This window comes from Podarcis erhardii, assembly GCF_964252035.2.
Source record: "Podarcis erhardii genome assembly, chromosome: 13".
In the NCBI taxonomy this organism is placed as follows: domain Eukaryota; kingdom Metazoa; phylum Chordata; class Lepidosauria; order Squamata; family Lacertidae; genus Podarcis; species Podarcis erhardii.
The window spans coordinates 12,671,792-12,692,083 of record NC_138502.1 but is presented as its reverse complement, the minus strand read 5'-3'; the positions used below and the strand labels follow the sequence as shown (position 1 = coordinate 12,692,083).

Sequence of the window (20,292 nt, the reverse complement as noted above, 5' to 3'; positions counted from 1 at the left end):
CAATTAAATGACATTTTTAATTGGAATAAAAAAAATGGATTTGGAAAGAGGAATCGTAACTACAAATAAAATTATTACAAAATACAAAGAAAGTACTATCAAAAACTTATAAATTATTGTTAGAGTAGGAACTGAAGGATGAGGAAGTAAAGGAGGTGATGATCAGGTGGGCTGGACATCGATCAGGACATCGGCTATAATATTCAGATGGTGCAATGGAAAAAATTGTGGAAGCAGGATATTAAATGTACTGCATGCTATACAATTAGGGAAAACCTGATGAAGATGATGTATAGGTGGTATATGACCCCTGTCAGACTAGCCAAAATATACAGATTAAAATCAAATATGTGCTGGAGATGTCATGAGGTAGAGGGAATGATGTATCAAGTATGATGGGGATGTGGGAAAATTAAAAAAAATTCTGGAGTAATATTCATGAGGAATTAAAAAAAAGATGTTTAAAACATCTTTTGAGAAAAAGCCTGAAGCATTTTTATTAGGTATAGTTTCAAGAGACATCCAGGTGATAAGAAAAAAGTGTTCTTATGGGCCACAGCTGCAGCCAGAATACTGATAGCTAGAAATTGGAAAGGGGATGCTGTCCCCTCAGTAGCAGAGTGGCAAAATAAGCTCTGTGAATTTCTAGAATTGGCCAAAATGAGAGCAGCTATTAGGTTGAAAAGTGACTAATAGGGAATATGTATTTAACTTCTTTAACACAATATTAAAGGAATGGAAAACATTGGAAGCTGAGCAGAGGTGGAGGGAAGTCAGAATGGTACAAATACAGTACAACATTATAAATAAGGAATGTAGATAGATAGGTATAGACATATATATATAGTATGTATTGTAAAGAATGACAAAAGGTGTAATTGATTATATTATGCAAAATTATATATATATGGATAATGCAGACATCCTCGACTTAAAAATAGGCAGGCAGGCAGGCATGTCTTTAGTATGGGAAGATGAAAATTTATAAAAAATGTATGGACCATACTCTTAGGAAGAAACTATGTAGAGTTTGGGAGAAATGTAAAAATCTGCTGGAAAGGAAAACACCTTTATGGCTATCTCTTATCAAGGCTATTACAGTCAAGAGAGTTTATATGGATCGACAGTTGGCAATTTACAGGGAATTGCTGTTCCCAAACAGTTTGAGAACCAGAATTTTAGATTTCAAGTTGTATTGGCTACTCTACTAAAACCCCCAAATTTCAGCACCTACAGAAGTCTCAGGTCCTTCTTCTCCCTACTTGTCAAGGATGTGACTGAATCGAATGCCTGGGAAGACTCTGACTCTGGAGATGAGGGACTGCAGCCACAGACAAAGCAGGAGTGGGTTAGTTCAACCCCCCTTCATCAAGAGTAACCAGACTGAGATAGAGCAGCACACTTGGAAAGCTCGAAGGCAGCAGAAGAGGAGGAGATAGATGATATTTTGGAGGTTGCTATGCAACCAGGAAGGAGGCAGCATTAAGAGTGCTCTTTGTTTCATGGTGGGGGGGAGGGGAGTTCACCCACATTCTCTCCAAACAAAAGAGCTGAAAGGGTTAAAATGCAACAGAAATACAAGAGAGGATGGACTGGACTTTGGCGCCCTTCATGCTGTGAAAGGGAGGGGGACTCAATTGACCAACTCGTAGGTAAGAGTGGCAAGCTTGGAGTTGCTCTCTGGATGTTAATTGTGAATAAACATGTCATATACCTGCCAGAGACTCGTTAATTCTTATCAGGGTTTGCTTGCCTGCCTGAGATCATTACACTATTTGAGGCAAATCATGCAATCGCAAGTCAACCCAGGATGCATCAGTCAAAAGAGCTGGATTCCATGTTATAGGAAAAGGCTCCTTCTATATCTGGAAATACTCGTGCTTGGACTTACCAATCAATGTACTGTGTTCCTAAACATGGATGTGTACTAATAAAAAAACAGCAGCCATATTTACCTGAAGGAAATCTATTTGCATTTTGTACTGGGAGCTAATTCCTGTCAGTGGTTTCCCAGAACATGACTCACGTAACCAGATTGAAGACCTGAACAGACACCAACATTTATCTTGCTAGATTCACAATGGATGCCAAAATGTCTGAGGTTACAGGCTTTAATTTTCAGAATTAATACTTTTGTTTAGCCAATACTTAATTAAAAATAAGGTCACTTTTAGAACTTAGGTAAGACCGCAAAAAACCTCGTGTTCTGCTGGGGAAACCCAGCAATATTTTCATTCACAGATTGTGCAAATACACTTCGCCTGCCAAAAACCCTCCAACGCCGCCATTAAGAAGCACATGTTCTCCTGTTAATAAGAGCTTAATCTGGATTAATGTGCTGGAAGTAATGAGATCACAAACTGCAGAACAGAACCAGCTTGAAGGTCATTAAGGTTTGAACTTGAGTTAACACTTCATCTGGTGCAAAAGACAGTGTGGGAGTAGGGGAGACTACAGTTTCTTTATATCAAGTTTTCTTCTCTACATTTATGATTCAGCAATCATAATTCAGAATTAATGTTTTCATTTAGCTACAGCCCATACATAATTAAATACGAGGTAACCTGTAGAACTTAGGCAAGACCACAGAAAAACCTAGTTTATGGGCTGGCAGCCAGTAATATTTTCATTCACAGATTGTTGCCGACATGCTATTAAAGCAAATGTTGTTACGGTCTGCTACATTAATGTATTTACTATTGGTGACCCATAGTGGGTAAAACATAGCCACATTTATTTTTCATTATTATTGGTGCCAATCATTATAGAGGTTGATTCTGGCATTGGGAAAGCATTCCGTTAACAGGTAGGCTGCCTTCTGCTCAATATCTCATCTTCTTTCCATTGGCCACAGGCTGGAAGGGAGTTACCAGGCACCAAGGTCCACCCTGGTATAAGCCATTTCCGCAAAGCCCATCTTGCAACGGCCATGGTTCCCGGTTGTGAATTAATACCTTTCTGTGTTCCTGGCCCTCTCTCTTGTGATTCAGATAAGCTGGCTGTGAATACTTCTGAGCCCCACTTGAATGTCCCACCATTATCTCCAGCTTACACTGGATGGCACATCCTCCTCATTCCTCATTTGCATGGGGCATAGCCACCAACACCCCATCAAATGAAGCCACACTAGGCTCAATCCCTGCCTTCCTTCTGTAGTTTTGTAAGGCTTGTTCACACAGGAGCAAAGTCTAGATTTTCATTGGCTGGTCTTGTGGCATCCCTGTGACATCTTCCCTATCTCAGGGTTGCCCTGGACATTTCCTACTAGGAGTGTTTCAAACACAGAGAGACACAAACACCTTTGCATAGTCCCTAATGGTAGGATTGGGACCCAGGGGAAAAGATCTGGAGCAAGGTAGAGAGGATGTCAGGTGTACCTCCCTACATTAATGGGGATGAAATGTTCATACAGATCCACATTGGGCTCTGGAGCTGAACCACAGGGTCAAAACATCAAGAGAGGAGGCCATGTCTATAATCCACATAGCACAGCTTTCAAAATCTGAACAGACATCTCTTTAAAAAGTTAGTGTTTTGTCTTCCAGGGAGACACCTTTCATTAAGTAGGGAGCAGGAGGACCTGATACTTCTGCTGGTGCTCAAATCTGGGTTGGTTTTTTTTTAGTAATAGTAGCCAATACAACTTGAAAACTAAAATTCTGGTACTTGGAAGGAATTTGGAAACATTATTTTGGTGAGTGAGAAAAACACAGAACTGGTAGTGCTGTGAGAAAAACAAATGGAAGTGCACCAGAAAGTCACAGACATTTTCATGGATTTTCAGTGTTCTTATTTTATTGACATAATTTCAGTTATAAAGAAATAGAATGATACAGAGGAAAATAGGGGGAAAGAACAAAGCTGTATATAAGAAATATATATTCCATGTCTGCTTATCTGAGTCACAAGGGGGAAGAGTGAGAAAAGTGGCCGGGTTTAAATAAGCAACCAGGGATACCACAAATAACTGCTTGATCCCACAGCAGCAAGAATCATGAGAAAAGGAATGAGATGACACTTTTATATGATGAAAAGCGAGGTAGGAGATGAGCAGTGGGACAAAGTGGAGGCCCAAAGTGATCAGAGTGGCCTTTTCACCCTCAAGAAGAAAGGAATGCTGGTGGCAATCCAATGGCAATTTGTGGGCAGGTAAAACAGATATTTGCTTATGTAAAAGGACTTCTTCAACTCCTCCTTCTTGCAGTCCTCTCGCCTTTGACAAGACCTGCACTGGAAGATTGGCGGACTACATTGAGAGGTTTCTTGAGAGGGATGCAGTGCAGACGGGGGGGGGGGGGAGTGTAGGGGGCTGCTGAGTGTCAGAGAGGATGGTAGCGGATATTTGTTGCCTGAGCAGAAGTCTGCTTGTGCAGCAAAGGCATTCAAAATCTTAATTCAATTGGGTATCCATTCTTACATGAAAGCGAAATTTTCCTATTAAGTTTATAAGCGTAGTAGCTGAACTTAGCTCTATAACACACAGTGATTGGAACAGGAGATGAGCTCGGCATGAAACCAGTGAAGGGTGAGCCATGAACAGTGCAGATTTCTTTAAGATCTTGGTCAGAGAGATGAATGAAAGTGTGTGATTTTCCATATGTCAGGCCTCTTTTGTTTCTTAAATAGTTGCAGTAATCTTCGACTTCAGTCCAGGGGTAATCGACATACTCGTGTTTGAAGGATTGGAAATCCCTGGAGGTTTCAGTCCCCAGCACTATCCAGGAGAGCAAAACCAAGAGCAGCCATACAGGACAGGGCCCCTTGGCAGCCATGGCTCGCTGTGGCTCTTGGTGGTTGTTCTGCGCAGAAAAAACAGGAAACGGTGTTAAGTTCAATAGAGCATTTTCATGCTTTCCCTTTCCCCATCAGATTTATTATATAACCCACTTCCCAGGAAATATCAAGGGAAAATCTGAAAAGGGCTATGACAGCCTTGCTCAAATTGTAATCCTAATTCCCTCGTTAGGTAGTTATGAGGCTGTCTAATGCTGCCGTCAGACACTGCCCCATCTATCTCAGTACTGTGGTACCTCAGAAGTCAAACAGAATCCCTTCTGGAACTCCGTTTGACTTCCAAAATGTTCAGAATCCAAGGCACAGCTTCCAATTGGCTGCAGGCAGCTCCTGCAGCCAATCGGAAGGTGGGAAGTTGCATCAGACGTTTGGGTTCCAAACAATGTTCGAAAACTGAAACACTCACTTCCAGGTTTACAGCATTCAGAAGCCAAAGTGTTTGACTCGCAAGGTGTTCGGATCCAAGGTACGCCTTTATTGTCTAGCATTGAGTTGTGGCCCTTCCCCATTCCCATCTCTCCTCCTCCACCCCATTACAACTATGAAACTATAGTTTAGCTGACAGGCAGATTGAAGAAATAAATAAAGCTTGGTTCCAGATACTAATCAGCACCTCAAAAATCACACAAAAATTAGCCTCTGCAAAGACAATGAATGACACCATTATTCTTCATGTCACAACAGCAGAAATAAACAGACGTGAGTTCTCCAAATTAGGATACTGAGATTCCCTAAGTGCCAAACTGTTAACCTTAGTCAGAGTGTGGTAGCCTCCTCAGGGAGCTGCTTCAGGTTGTCATGAAATAATAGCAATTTATTGATTTTATTGCCAATGTATTTTTATTGCCAGAAAGAAGGAACAGTCTTTGCCTCCCAGGGCAACATTAGTACAACCAACTGAAAAAAAAGTAGTCCCTACTCGCAGGCTGCAGATTGTAATGCTACAAAAGGACAAAGGGATGAGTGAAGAAGAAAAAGACAGACCTCTGAGCCCATCTTTAAAGTCAAACAGACGAACTAAGAAATTCATAAAATTTATTCATGTGAAACCCTGCTTTCTCTTTGAGACATCCCAATGATGACTTGGCATCTACTTTCATTTCTAGAGAAATGTAAACACCTTTGAAATGGGCACCCTTCATGACTGTAAAATTATCCTAAATCTAGAAAAGTAGCTTTTTCCAATGAAGCTACATTTCTATGTACGTAGAGCTTTACTTCCTACTTTCTGCTACTTTCTCAAAATGGACATTTGTATATAAGCATACTGGGCTTCCTTGTACAGGGGTGGTGGTACTTACATGACTTCCTCCAAAAATTAAACAAATTCTGCATATAGCAATATTTAAATTCAAGATAAAGCATTGTAACCGATATTTCAACATGGCTGTTATCATCAGCCTTCTTTACTCTGAACTGATGCAGCCAATCCACAGCTCAGCCACCACATCTATTGTCAGAGAGCTTGCGCTCAAAGATGATTGGCTGCCAGTGAAATGCAGGTAAAGAACAGGGCTGCCATGATTAATACTTAGGAGAAGGAGTCACACAAAGGTTAAATATTTATTCACAAAAATGAATATCTGCATCCAGAAATAAAATTCCGGGGGGGGGGGGGGATACAAGGAGAAAAGTGTTGTTAAACACGGAAAAGGTTTATTCTATCAAAGACGGGGGGGGGGGGACTGAAATCAAGCATGGAAGAAAAGAAATGACAGACAAAGTTTAGCTATTCAAAAGCTGGCTCATTTAAAACCCGCCTGCAGTGTGCCTTCTAGGCCACCTTTCCCACTCCTGAACAAAACAATGAACATAGCTTCCTAGATGAGCATGTTGAGGCCTTTTTCTTACCTAGTGTAGTAGAAATTGGTCTCCCAAAGAGTGGATCGAAATATCTTCTTTCGCTCGTATGCGCCTCTGAGCATCCTTCAGGAAGAGACACCTTATATAGAGAGAATTCAGCTATGGTGGATGATGATACATGGAAAATTGTTACTGGATGTCCTGGGACAAAGGCTGGAAGCCTATTTACACCCTGTAGGAGATGGAATTGAAGCATCATTAGTAGAAAAACATGAAGGTCTAATTTAATTGATCTTGAATGTTATTGTAGTTCCCATATATTGTTTTACTGGAAGGATGCATGATGTACCCAACAGGTTGATTGCATAGCTGATGTCTATATTCTGACATGAATATTTTTACTCACTCTAGACAGGCATATTACATAATGCAATGCATGGGAAAGTGTTCATCCACCCATATTTATCAGGGCCAATCCTGATTCTCTACAGTGGATACAGTGCTTATAGCATGAATGTCCCCCCTTGTTATTAAAGACTCACTGGAAGACCCAAGAGGCAGATATCTTCTACTTAGGGGTACGTCTGGATGCTTTGTTGTCGCTTGAGGCTAAGGTGGCATCAGTGGCACAGAGTACCTTCCATTGACTTCAGCTGATGGCCTAGCTCTATGACTATCTGGACACAGCCTAACTACTATTGTCTATGCTCTGGGAACCTCTAGGTTAGATTACTGTCAGGTGTTCTACTCAGAGCTCTGAAGACAATTCAGAATCTTCAATTAGTGCAGAACTTGGTGGCCAGGGCAAGATTCTTCGGTCATATTACACCAAGCCCAACTGCACTCATTTCCAGGCCCAACTCATGGGATGGGGGATTATTGATTATTTATTTATTTTTGGTTCTTATTTTCAGTATGTGTTTTGTGTTTTTTATACTGTATTCTTAAGCATTATTATTGTATTAAGATATTATTTCTAGAGGTAAAAGCTGTATCCACCACCCAAATCATAAGATGTACTCCAAGGCTTTCCAATTAAAACAGTTGACGCACATGATTAACTCATCTTCAACTCTCTGGGCCAAAATGGAACTGGAACCCTCACAAATCTCTCCTAATGCTTTACCCTTCCTGAAAACTTCACGTACTTGCATTAGCAAAATAAGGTTGCAATGTACCTCGGGTTACAGACGCTTCAGGTTACAGGCTCCACTAACCCAGAAATAGTACCTCGGGTTAAGAACTTTGCTTCAGGATGAGAACAGAAATCGTGTGGTAGCGGTGCGGCAGCAGCAGAAATCCCCACTAGCTAAAGTGGTCCCTCAGGTTAAGAACAGTTTCAGGTTAAGAATGGACCTCTGGATCAAATTAAGTTCTTAACCCGAGGTACCACTGTATATCCTTTCAAATTCTCATGTGCAAATGTGATGGATCGTGTCTAGTCATGATCACATATCCATGTGAATATTGACACTTGCCAGTCATTACTTGATAAACGACAATGTGGAGAGTCAGCATTTGACAGTATGGGACCACTGTCATGCAACAACAGTCTACGGAGGATAGTATCCACACAATGCATTTTATAGAGCATGACCACTCCATTTGTGCACACCCTTCACAAGTAGGTAGAATTTTGGCTATTATTATGTTTTTGACAACGGGACAAATTTCAAGTGCCGGCAGTGAAATAATTAACATCATCCACCTTACGGAAATAATTAACATCATCCACCTTCAAGTGCGGGCGGTGAAATAATTAACATCATCCACCTTACGGATGTTGACTACTGTATTAATTACCCACCATGCCTCTGGCATTATGCTACATAAGACAAGAAGCTTAGACCCTTTGTTGAGGGTCAGGGAGATGAGGCCAAGAGATAGGATATTTGTATATACCGTGTAAGTTTCTCGCTGAAGCGAGATCTGAGCAAGGGACTGAATGAATGAATCTGAGCTCCACCTATGACCCTAAACCATAGAGAGGGGAGACAGATATAGCAGATTTAATGTAGGATGACGAAAAAGAGGGTCTCTTGGTTCTATCCTCCTCTGGCCAGAGACAGAGAAAATGTACATTTACCTACATTTACAAGGGACAGATATGCAAATTCCTGTGCTTAGTATTTCATTTGCATTTTAGGAAAAACATGTACAGTGGTGCCCCGCAAGACGAACGCCTCGCAAGACGGAAAACCCGCTAGACGAAAGGGTTTTCCGTTTTGGAGGCGCTTCGCAAGACGAATTTCCCTATGGGCTTGCTTCGCAAGACGACAGCCCATAGGGAAATCTCCGGGACAGTGGGGAAGCGCAGCTCGTCTTCCCCGCTGTCCTCGGACCTCCTCCGAAGCCTGGCGGCGGGGCGGGGACACCTCCTCCCGCCGCCGGGCTTCGGAAGGATGCCCCGATGCCGGGCGGCGGGTCGGGAAAGTCTCCCCCCGCCGCCCGGCATCGGAACGATGCCCCGATGCCGGGTGGTGAGGCGGGAACGCCTCCCCCCGCCGCCCGGCATCGGAACGATGTCCCGAAGCCGGCGGCGGGGCGGGAAAGTCTCCCCCCGCCGCCCGGCATCGGAACGATGTCCCGAAGCCGGCGGCGGGGCGGGAAAGTCTCCCCCCGCCGCCCGGCATCGGAACGATGTCCCGAAGCCGAGCAGCGGGGCGGGAAAGTCTCCCCCCGCCGCCCGGCTTCGGAACGATGTCCCGAAGCCGAGCGGCGGGGCGGGAAAGTCTCCCCCCGCCGCCCGGCTTCGGAACGATGCCCCGATGCCGGGCGGCGAGGCGGGAAAGTCTCCCCCCGCCGCCCGGCTTCGGGGCGGGAAAGCCTCCCCCCGCCGCCCGGCTTCGGGGCATCATCCCGATGCCGGGCGGCGGGGCAAGAAAGCCTCCCCCCGCTGCCTGGCATCGGAACGATGTCCCGAAGCCGGGCGGCGGGGCTGCGAAGCCTGGGCGCGCTGGCAACTCTCCGCAAGGAGCGCTCCCGCTGCTTGCGGAGAGGTCCGCAAAGCCTGTCCTGGACCTCTTCTGAAGGCAGGCGGGGGGCAAAAGTCTTTGTCCCCCCTGCTTGCCTTCCCAGGGGCTTTTAAATCGCCCGGACAGCGGAGAAGTCCTCCGCTGTCCCGGGCGATTTTAAAATGCCGCCCGCCAGAAGAGGTCGGGGGAAGGCGGTTTCCATAGGAACGCATTAATTGATTTTCAATGCATTCCTATGGAAAACCGTGCATCGCAAGACGAAAAACTCGCAAGACGAAGAGACTTGTGGAACGAATTAATTTCGTCTTGCGAGGCACCACTGTATCTGTTGGAGATTCGTGGAGGTGAAATAATTCCTTTGGGGGGTGTTTTCTGAAGTTGCCATATTCAGGATTGGGTGCTCCCACCTCAGTGTCCATGGAAGTTAAATCATAGGGCGCCCCCTAATTGTGGTTTACCCTTAGATGGACTCCCAGCAGACAGGTAGGAGTCAAGATATAGCCTGGCTTCACCCAATGCCTAAGCCAAACCACTGACATCTGTAACCAATAAGGTTGTGGCCTATTTGAACCCATAAACCAAAACACTCATGTCTGTGTGTTTATTGTCCCTTAGGTGGACAAGAATGGGGGCCTTGGCACGCAACAACATGTTTTACATTCTACTTATGCTTCCCAAGCATGAAGGCTATTTTTCTAGAAAAAGAGGTGCCAGAACTCATCATGAACCCCTCTTCTTTTTCTTCTCTTTAAATGGCAATGGTGCCCTCATGAGAGGTGCCAGTTCTGGCTGAGAAAAGCCCTACAAGCATGTAATGTTCTCTCACATTTTCTTTTACCCAAGATTGGTCGCACTGGTTGATGATCTCCGGCGGGCTAGGGACAAAGGTGAGAGTTGTTTCCTAGTTCTGCTGGATCTCTCAGCGGCGTTTGATACCATCGACCATAACATCCTTCTGGACCGTCTTGAGGGGCTGGAGCTGGGGGCACTGTCATACAGTGGTTCCGCTCCTTCCTCCGGGGCCGTGTTCAGAAAGTGGTGGTGGGGGATGAGTGTTCAGACCCCTGGGCTCTCACTTGTGGGGTGCCTCAGGGTTCTGTCCTCTCCCCCATGCTTTTCAACATTTACATGCAGCCACTGGGAGATATCATCAGGAGGTTTGGGCTTGGTGTTCATCAGTATGCGGATGATACCCAGCTCTACCTCTCTTTTAAATCAGAACCAGTGAGGGCGGTGAAGGTCCTGTGTGAGTGTCTGGAGGCGGTTGGAGGATGGATGGCGGCTAACAGATTGATGTTGAATCCTGACAAGACAGAAGTACTGTTTTGGGGGGACAGGAGGCGTGCAGGTGTGGAGGATTCCCTGGTCCTGAATGGGGTAACTGTGCCCCTGAAGGACCAGGTGTGCAGCCTGGGAGTCATTTTGGACTCACAGCTGTCCATGGAAGCACAGGTCAAATCTGTGTCCAGGGCAGCTGTTTACCAGCTCCATCTGGTACGTAGGCTGAGACCCTATCTGCCTGTGGACTGTCTCGCCAGAGTGGTGCATGCTCCAGTTATCTCCCGCTTGGACTACTGCAATGCACTCTACATGGGGCTACCTTTGAAGGTGACTCGGAAACTACAACTAATCCAGAATGCGGCAGCTAGACTGGTGACTGGTGAGCGGCCGCCGAGACCATATAATACCGGTCTTGAAAGACCTACATTGGCTCCCAGTATGTTTCCGAGCACAATTCAAAGTGTTGCTGCTGACCTTTAAAGCCCTAAACGGCCTCGGCCCAGTATACCTGAAGGAGCGTCTCCACCCCCATCATTCTGCCCAGACGCTGAGGTCCAGCGCCGAGGGCCTTCTGGCGGTTCCCTCATTGTGAGAAGCAAAGCTACAGGGAACCAGGCAGAGGGCCTTCTTGGTAGTGGCGCCCGCCCTGTGGAACGCCCTTCCAGCATATGTCAAAGCAATAAACAACTATCTGACATTCAGAAGACATCTTAAGGCAGCCCTGTTCAGGGAAGTTTTTAACGTGTGATATTTTACTGTATTTCTGGTTTTTATGGAAGCCGCCCAGAGTGGCTGGGGAGGCCCAGACAGATGGGCGGGGTATAAATAATAAATTATTATTATTATTATTATTATTATTATTATTATTATTATTATTGTTGTTGTTGTTGTTGTTGTTGTTGTTGCCATACATCTGGAATTTCCCGGACACAGTTGGGATTTGGCAGTGTCTGAGTGGAATTTGCTGAAATGTCCAGGAAAATCTGGACACATGACAACCCGTGTCAGAAATGTTGATTTAGGTGAATTTCCTTCAAAACAGCTCAAAAACTTAATTTGGTGTCGCACTTCCGGGTTAGCGCGAACGGCTAATGGCGGATTCCCTCCAAGCTCCGGAGGGAATCGGCTCTGCTGTGGACGGGTCTTGCCGTGCCGGCGACACGGGGACCCTCAGAAACCGCAGGCGCGGAAGCCTGCGGACTTGGTGACTTGGTGGGCACCTTAAGCGCCCTCCCCGACCCACGAAGAGCCTTTTTAAAGGCTACGGAGAGGGTACGGAGAGTGGCGTGGTGCTGAGAGTAGACCGCTACTTCAGTAGAGCGAAGCCGCAAGCCATGGCCGGAGAGCGCTGACTTTCTTCCCAAAATTTGGACTGGATAACAAAGGACCCGTGAGTAGTAGAATTTGGACTTTAAAAATTTTTATCCTTTGAATTCGGCACGATCGGGGGATGTGTTAAAGGGAAGTCCGCACCCCCTCTACTTATAGACGATTTAAAGCAAGGAACGGAGAATTAAGGCGGAATGAATGCTGTTCTGATGATTTAAAATTTTTTCACAAATTTGTTAGAAGAAGATTTTGTGCTGGAGAGAAAGGGAGGAACTTTGGAACTTTGTGTGTAATCCACCCCAAAACCCGGGAGTGTCCTGTTTGGGTGCCGGAGGAAGAAGTGAAAGGAGTTTGACAGCTGTCAAAGAAGCTGTCAAACGGGTGGATAAAGTAAAGAATTTTGTTATTTAATAACTCTCTGAACCAAAGGTGATACATTTGAACTGAGGCGATTGGAAACAAAGTATTGATTATAACAAAGTAACAGATTATTGGAAAAGGACTACTAAATAACTGAAAGCCCCCTAGGGGGAATCAGTGACATTACAATGGCTGCAGAGGGAAAATTACTGGCGGAGATAGAAAAAATGTTCTTTCTCGTGGGAATCCTGCAAGAGCAGAGTACGGCTTTGAGCAAAGTATTTATGACCTTGAATTCTGAAACAAACAACTCTGCTGAATGCACAAAGGAGATGTATGATAAAAACTCTGCAGCTGAGCAGGAAGAGATGCTTTTGGAATTGACAGAGAAGAAAGAAGGAGTGCAGACACTACAAGTGGAAAATATCAACCAGGAATCTACATTGTTAGAGTTTGAACAAGAAGACCCTTGGATTACAAACTTGCGAAAGATGAGAAAGAAGAAGAGGGAAGTCCCTGGAGTACTTGGAATATTAAAACTAAAAAGAATAAAGCAACATGATCGGGACTCTCCTCTTGAGTACGGAAAAGTAGATGATCCTTCGCAGCAAACACTTCTTAACATTCTGGATGAAAGAAAATATGAGGTGACCCTGACTGAACTCCTTCGGGGTCTCAGGACCAACAAAGAGGACTACCAATATAGTTGGCAGAGAGGGGCGGACGGAGAATTAGACGCCTCAGACGTGAGGAATCCGGGCTAAGAACTATTTTTTTGTTTGTTTTTTGGACATTTGTTTGGGAAGGGACAGAAACCGGGGCGGGGGGGGGAGAGAGAATAGAATTATTAAATGTTATGATTTGTTTTATTTGGTCAATGTGACCTATAATTAATATAATAAAGGGAAAATTTGTGGAAGGGAAGTTAGATCGACCTTATAAAAAAAAGAAATTAATGATTATAAGAGAATTGGATAAGTTGAATATAGATAAACAAAAAGAATTAAATTTTTAAAAGTAATATGAATATGTTTAAGACGTTGGGTAAGAACTTGCTGAATTAAGTATTGGAATTGGGATATAAGAGGAGGGGGTGGGGGGAAGTCAACGAAAGTGGGTTAAGAAAATTAGGGTATGAAACTGTATTTGTGTGTTTTTGTCTTTGTGTGTGTGTTTGTTGTTATAAAATGTAAAAACCCAATAAAAATTACTTTAAAAAAAAACAACAAAAACTTAATTTGTAAAAAAATGCCAACAACTTTTGTTTCTGGATATGGCAGTCCTACCCAAGATTCATTTACCGTATTTTTTGCTGTATAAGACGCACCAGACCACAAGAAGACCTAGTGTTTGGAGAAGTAAAACAAGAAAAAAAATATTCTGAATCAGAGAAGCCAGAACAGCAAGAGGGATCATTGTGGTGAAAGCAGCAATCCCTCTTGATGTTCCGGCTTCTGTGGTAGCTGCACAGCCTGCATTCGCTCCCTAAGACGCACACACATTTGCTTGATCCCACAGCAGCAAGAATCATGAGAAAAAGGATGAGATCATACTTTTATATGATGAAAAGCGAGGTAGGAGATGAGCAGTGGGACACAGTGGAGGCCCAAAGTGATCAGAGTGGCCTTTTCACCCACAAGAAGGAAGGAATCCTGGTGGCAATCCAATTGTGACTTGTGAGCAGGTAAAATACATATTTGCTTATGTAAAAGGACTTCTTCAACTCTGCCTTCTTGCAATCCTCTTGCCTTTGCCCAGACCTGCCCTGGAGGATTGGGGGACTATCTTGACAGGTTTCTTGAGAGGGATGCAGTGCAGGAGGGGGGAAGTGTAGGGGGCTAGTGAGTGTCGGAGAGGATGGTAGTGGATGTTTGTTGCCTGAGCAGAAGTCTGCTTGTGCAACCTTTGCATTCATTATCTTAATTCAATTGGGTATCCATTCTTACATGAAAGGGAAATTCTCCTAGATATGTCAAAAGTGTAGTAGCTGAATTTATATTTTATACAGTCGGTGACTGGAACAGGAGATGAGCTCTTCATGGGACCAGTTACTCGTGAGCCATTAAAAGTGCAGATGTCTTTAAGATCTTGGTCAGAGACATGAATGAAAGTATGTTGCACTCCAAATTTCCGGCCTCCTTTGCTTCTTAAATAGTTGCAGTAATCTTTGACTTGAGGCCTTGGGTAATCAACATACTCGTGTTTGAAGGACCGGAAATCCCAGGAGGCTTCAGTCTCCAGCACCATCCAGGAGAGCAAAACCAAGAGCAGCCATAAAGGACAGGGCCCCTTGGCAGCCATGGCTCGCTGTGGCTCTTGGTGGTTGTTCTGCGCAGAAAAAACAGGAAACGGTGTAAAGTTCAATAGAGCATTTTCATGCTTTCCCTTTTTCCCTTTAGATTTATTATATAACCCACTTCCCAGGAAATCTCAAGGGAAAATCTGAAAAGGGCTATGACAGCCTTGCTCAAATTGTAATCCTAATTCCCTCATTAGGTAGTTTTGAGGCTGCCTAATACTGCCGTCAGACACTGCCCCATCTAATTCAGTTCTGTGGTACCTCAGAAGTGAAACAGAATCACTTTCGGAACTCCGTTTGACTTCCAAAATGTTCAGAATCCAAGGCACATCTTCCAATTGCTTGCAGTAAGCTCCTGCAGCCAATCGAAAGGTGGGAAGTTGCATCAGACATTTGGGTTCCAAAGAACGTTCGCAAACCAAAACACTCCCTTCCAGGTTTACAGGATTCAGGAGCCAAAGTGTTTGACTTGCAAGGCGTTGGGATCCAAGGTACGCCTTTATTGTCTAGCATTGAGTTGTGGCCCTTCCCCATTCCCATCTCTCTTCCTCCACCCCATTACAACTATGAAACTACAGTTTAGTTGACAGGCAGATTGAAGAAATGAATAAAACTAAGTTCCAGAGACTAATAAGCACCTCAAAAATCACACCAAAATCAGCCTCTGCAAAGACAATGAATGACACCATTATTCTTCATGTCACAACAGCAGAAATAAACAGACGCGAGTTCTCCAAATTAGCATACTGAGATTCCCAAAGTGCCAAATTGTTAACCTTAGTCAGAGTGTGGTGGCCTCCTCAGGGAGCTGCTTCAGGTTGTCATGAAATAATAGCAATTTATTGATTTTATTGCCAATGTATTTTTATTGCCAGAAAGATAGAACCGTGTTTGACTCCCAGGGCAGCATAAGTACAACCAACTGAAAAAAAGGTAGTCCCTACTCGCAGGCTGAAGATTGTAATGATACAAAAGGACAAAGGGATGAGTGAAGAAGAAAAAGACAGACCTCTGTGCCCATCTTTAAAGTCAAACAGACTAACTAAGAAATTCATAAAATTTATTCAAGTCAGACCCTGCTTTCTCTTTGAGACATCCCAATGATGACTCGGCATCTACTTTCATTTCTAGATAAATGTAAACACCTTTGAAATGGGCAGCTGTAAAATTATCCTAAATCTAGGAATGTAGCTTTTTCCAATGAAGCTACATTTCTATGTACGTAGAGCTTTACTTCCTACTTTCTGCTGTTCATACCTTCTCAAAATGGACATTTGTATATAAGCATACTGGGCTTCCTTGTACAGGGGTGGTGGTACTTACATGACTTAATCTTCCTCCAAAAATTAAACAAATTCTGCATATAGCAATATTTAAATTCAAGATAAAGCATTGTAACCAATATTTCAACATGGCTGTTATCATCAGACTTCTGTACTCTGAACTGATGCAGCCAATCCACAGCTCAGCCACCACATCTATTGTCAGAGAGCTTGTGCGCAAAGATGATTGGCTGCCAGTGAAATGCAGGTAAAGAATATGGCTGCCATGATTAATACTTAGGAGAATGAGTCACACAAAGGTTAAATATTTATTTACAAAAATGAATATCTTCATCCAGAAATAAAATTCCGGGGGGGGGGGGGGATACAAGGAGAAAAGTGTTGTTAAACATGGGAAAGGTTTATTCTATCAAAGACGGGGGAAAACTGAAATCAAGTATGGAAGAAAAGAAATGACAGACAAAGTTTAGCTATTCAAAAGAAGGCTGATTTAAAACCTGCCTGCAGTGTGCCTTCTAGGCCACCTTTCCCACTCCTGAACAAAACAATGAACATAGCTTCCTAGATGAGCATGTTGATGCCTTTTTCTTACCTAGTGTAATAGAAATTGGTCTCCCAAAGAGTGGATCGAAATATCTTCTTTCGCTCGTATATGCCTCTGAGCATCGTTCAGGAAGAGACACCTTATATAGAGAGAATTCAGCTATGGTGGATGATGATATGTGGAAAATTGTTACAGGATGTCCTGGGAAGCCTATTTTCCCCCCTAGTAGGAGATGGAAATGAAGCATCATTAGTAGAAAACATGAAGGTCTAATTTAATTGATCTTGAATGTTATAGTAGTTCCCATATATTGTTTTTCTGGAAGGATGCATGGTGTACCCAACAGGTTGATGGCATAGCTGTTGTCTATATTCTGACATGAATATTTTTACTCACTCTAGACAGGCATATTACATCATGCAATGCATGGGAAAGTGTTCATCCACCTATATTGATCAGGGCTAATCCTGATTCTCTACAGTGGATACAGTGCTTATAGCATGAATGTTCTCCCTTGTTATTAAAGACTCACTTGAAGACCCAAGAGGCAGATATCTACTACTTAGGGGTTCGTCTGGGGTGTTTCCTGAAGTTGCCATATTCAGGATTGGGTGCTCCCACCTCAGTGTCCATGGAAGTTAAATCTTTGGGGGCTGCTGATTGTGGGGGGAGGGAGGCATATTCACTCTAATGTGTAGGCATGCAAACTTTTATTAAAATTTCCTTCAATCATCAATTTTTTCACATAGCCTTTTCAATAAACGGAACTTTGAAACATACAGTTTAAGTAATTTCCCCTTGCCTAGTAGCATTTAATGAGACCTAAATCGGAGTCACTTTTGCATGTTGCAATTCGGACACACAACAGCTCCCTCATCTAGAGGTTTAATGCTGTATTTTCACCCCCTTTTAAAAAAAGTATTCCCCTTATAATAAGTCTGCTCACCTTTCCCGGTTGGCAGCTTTAACAAAGCTTAAACAATGGTCTAAGCCAGGCATCCCCAGACTTGGCCTTCCAGATGTTTTGGGACTACAACTCCCATCATCCCTAGCTAACAGGACTTGTGGTCTGGGATGATGGGAATTGTAGTCCCTCAAGACCTGGAGGGCTGAGTTTGTGGTTTCTTAGTCTAAACTTTCCTTTCTGGCCATTAATAGAGCCAGAAAGAAAGCAATCACCTGTCTTCCCCTTTGACAAGGAAGCCTTGTCTCGCAGTGATGGGGTACACCTTTCTGATGTCGGCAATGATAGCCTGTTGAATGACACTTCAGAGTGTGTCAGGGATTGGTTGCAGGTGTGAGGGTGTTGGCGGTAAGCCCTTTGGGCTCAAGTGGCAGTTAGCCTTTGTTTGTATGGAGGGGAAGTTGTAGCCTCCGCCTGCCCCTCCTCAGTAACGGTATCCTGTTAAAGGGATCCGGGGTTGTGAATTCTGTCCAAAGCCAGGATGTGGGCTAGGGCCATGTCACAACCCTTACGGGGATCCCTCGGGGTGTCCCTAGTTGATGTAAGTCATAGGGCACCCCCTAATGGTGGTTTACCCTTAGATGGACTCCCAGCAGACAGGCAGGAGTCAAGATATAGCCTGGCTTCACACAATGCCTAAGCCAAACCACTGACATCTGTAACCAATAAAGTTGTGGCCTACTGGAACCCATAAACCAAAACACTCATGTCTGTGTGTTTATTGTCCCTTAGGTGGACAAGAATGGGGGCCTTGGAACACAGCAACATGTTTTACATTCTACTTATGCTTCCCAAGCATGAAGGCTATTTTTCTAGAAAAAGAGGTGCCAGAACTCATCATGAACCCCTCTTCTTTTTCTTCTCTTTAAATGGCAATGGTGCCCTCATGAGAGGTGCCAGTTCTGGCTGAGAAAAGCCCTACAAGCATGTAATGTTCTCTGACATTTTCCTTTACCCAAGATTAGGGTCTCCATACACCTGGCATTTCCCGGACACAGCTGGGATTTGGCAGTGTCTGAGTGGGATTTGCTGAAATGTCCAGGAAAATCTGGGCACATGACAACCCATGTCAGAAATGTTGATTTGGGTGAATTTCCTTAAAAACAGCTCAAAAACTTAATTTGTAAAAAATGCCAAAAATTTTTCTTTCTGGATATGGCAGTCCTACACACGATTCATTTATGTATAATGTGCTTAAAGTTTGCAGTGTTAATTCTGTATAGATTTTTACTCCCACCTCTCATAAACTGAAATAGATCCACTGTTGCTGTCAACTTTCAATAACTGTTACGCTCTTATGCAACAACAATCATACCCAATAAATTACTGTTTCCTTTATATAGCTTCCAGTCTTCTCTCTTGCTCCTCTCTGTCTGCCTGCAGCTCCAGATGACACCCTGTCAATGCTTTGCCTGGCTTTTTATTCTATGGGGGCCACCGCTTCTGGCCTATGGCACACGGCCAGCTTGGAGGACCCCATTCTATTTGACTTTTCCCCAAGGTCCAAATGGAATTCTCAGGACACCAATCAGATTAGTCCCTGACGGTGCTAGCAGAAACCAGTGGAGGCTGGTCCTTTAGGATCAAAGGATCACTGCCCCAACAAATGCAACCTGACCCCAGTCAGCCATCACCTGCCTCCTTTCTTATGCCAGCCCAGGGGGTTTCCCTGGTTGTCAACTTCCTTCTCAGATTCAGGGTTGGCCTTGTAGAATTCAGGGCGGGGAGTGAGTGCATGGGAAATGGGACAAAACTAGATGTAGTTGGTTCTACTCTCTCTGGCTCCAGTTCCACAAATTGTTTTGCCTAAGTTTTACAAATTGCCTTATTTTTAAGCATGGGCTGTAGGTAAACGGGGAAAAAAATATCTTTTAAAAGCTAGTGTTTTGTCATCTAGGGAAACACCTTTCATTTCCAGAATTAATGAGTCTCTGGCAGTTTTATGACATGTTTATTTACAATTAACATACAGAGAGCGGCTCCGAGTCTGTTGCTCTTAGCTACGAGTTAGTCACTCTTGAGTCCCCGCCCCTTTTGGAGCATGAAGAGCGCCAAAGTCCTGTCCTTCCTCTATTGTATATCCATTGCATTTTAACACTTTCAGCTCTTCTGCTTTGGGGAGAAGGTGGGTGATCTCACCCCCCCCCCGCTATCAAACGAAGAGCCCTCTAAATGCTGCCTCCCTCCTGGTTGCATAGCAACCCCCTCAATGTCATCCATCTCCTCCCCTCCCTTCTCCTGCGAGCTTTCCGAGTCTGCTGCTCTATCTGAGTCTGGGAACTCTTGATGAAGGGAGGATGAACTAACCCACTCCTGCTCTGTCTGTGGCTGCAGTCCCTCCTCTCCAGAGTCACACTCTGGCTCCATCTGTACTGGCATTCCTTCATCTCCAGAGTCAGACTCTTCCCAGGTGTTCTATCCAGCCACATCCCTGACATTATAATGGTGAAGAAATGTGCATGCACACGAAAGCTCATACCAAGAACTGACTTAGTTGGTCTTTAAGGTGCTACTGGAAGGAATTTGTTTTGTTTTGACTATGGCAGACCAACACGGCTACCTATCTGTAACTGGAACTATGGAAGGCACCACATTGAGCCGTATGAAATGGAAGTCCATCAACCTCACCAAGAAACTTGCACAGGTATAGAAGGGTCTGG

The 20,292-nt window shown here is 44.1% G+C and overlaps 1 protein-coding gene across 4 annotated transcripts in view; it reads right to left on the bottom strand.

The window, feature by feature from the left end:
- LOC309326507 (angiogenin-2-like) overlaps positions 1 to 19,217 on the bottom strand; it is a gene marked incomplete at its 5' end in the record, with an annotated part of 56,094 nt that extends 36,877 nt beyond the window's left edge. The window contains one exon of one of the 4 annotated variants that reach the window (XM_081835320.1): positions 18,960 to 19,217. Coding sequence is in view for 1 of the 4 variants with exons in the window: in XM_081835318.1 (XP_081691444.1) it covers positions 17,506 to 17,545 (40 nt within the window). Of the gene's footprint in view, positions 1 to 16,716; positions 16,742 to 17,505; positions 17,571 to 18,959 lie in introns of those variants that run through there. The other 3 variants (XM_081835318.1, XM_081835324.1, XM_081835321.1) reach the window with 3 other exon arrangements.
- Between the last annotated feature and the right edge of the window lie 1,075 nt (positions 19,218 to 20,292).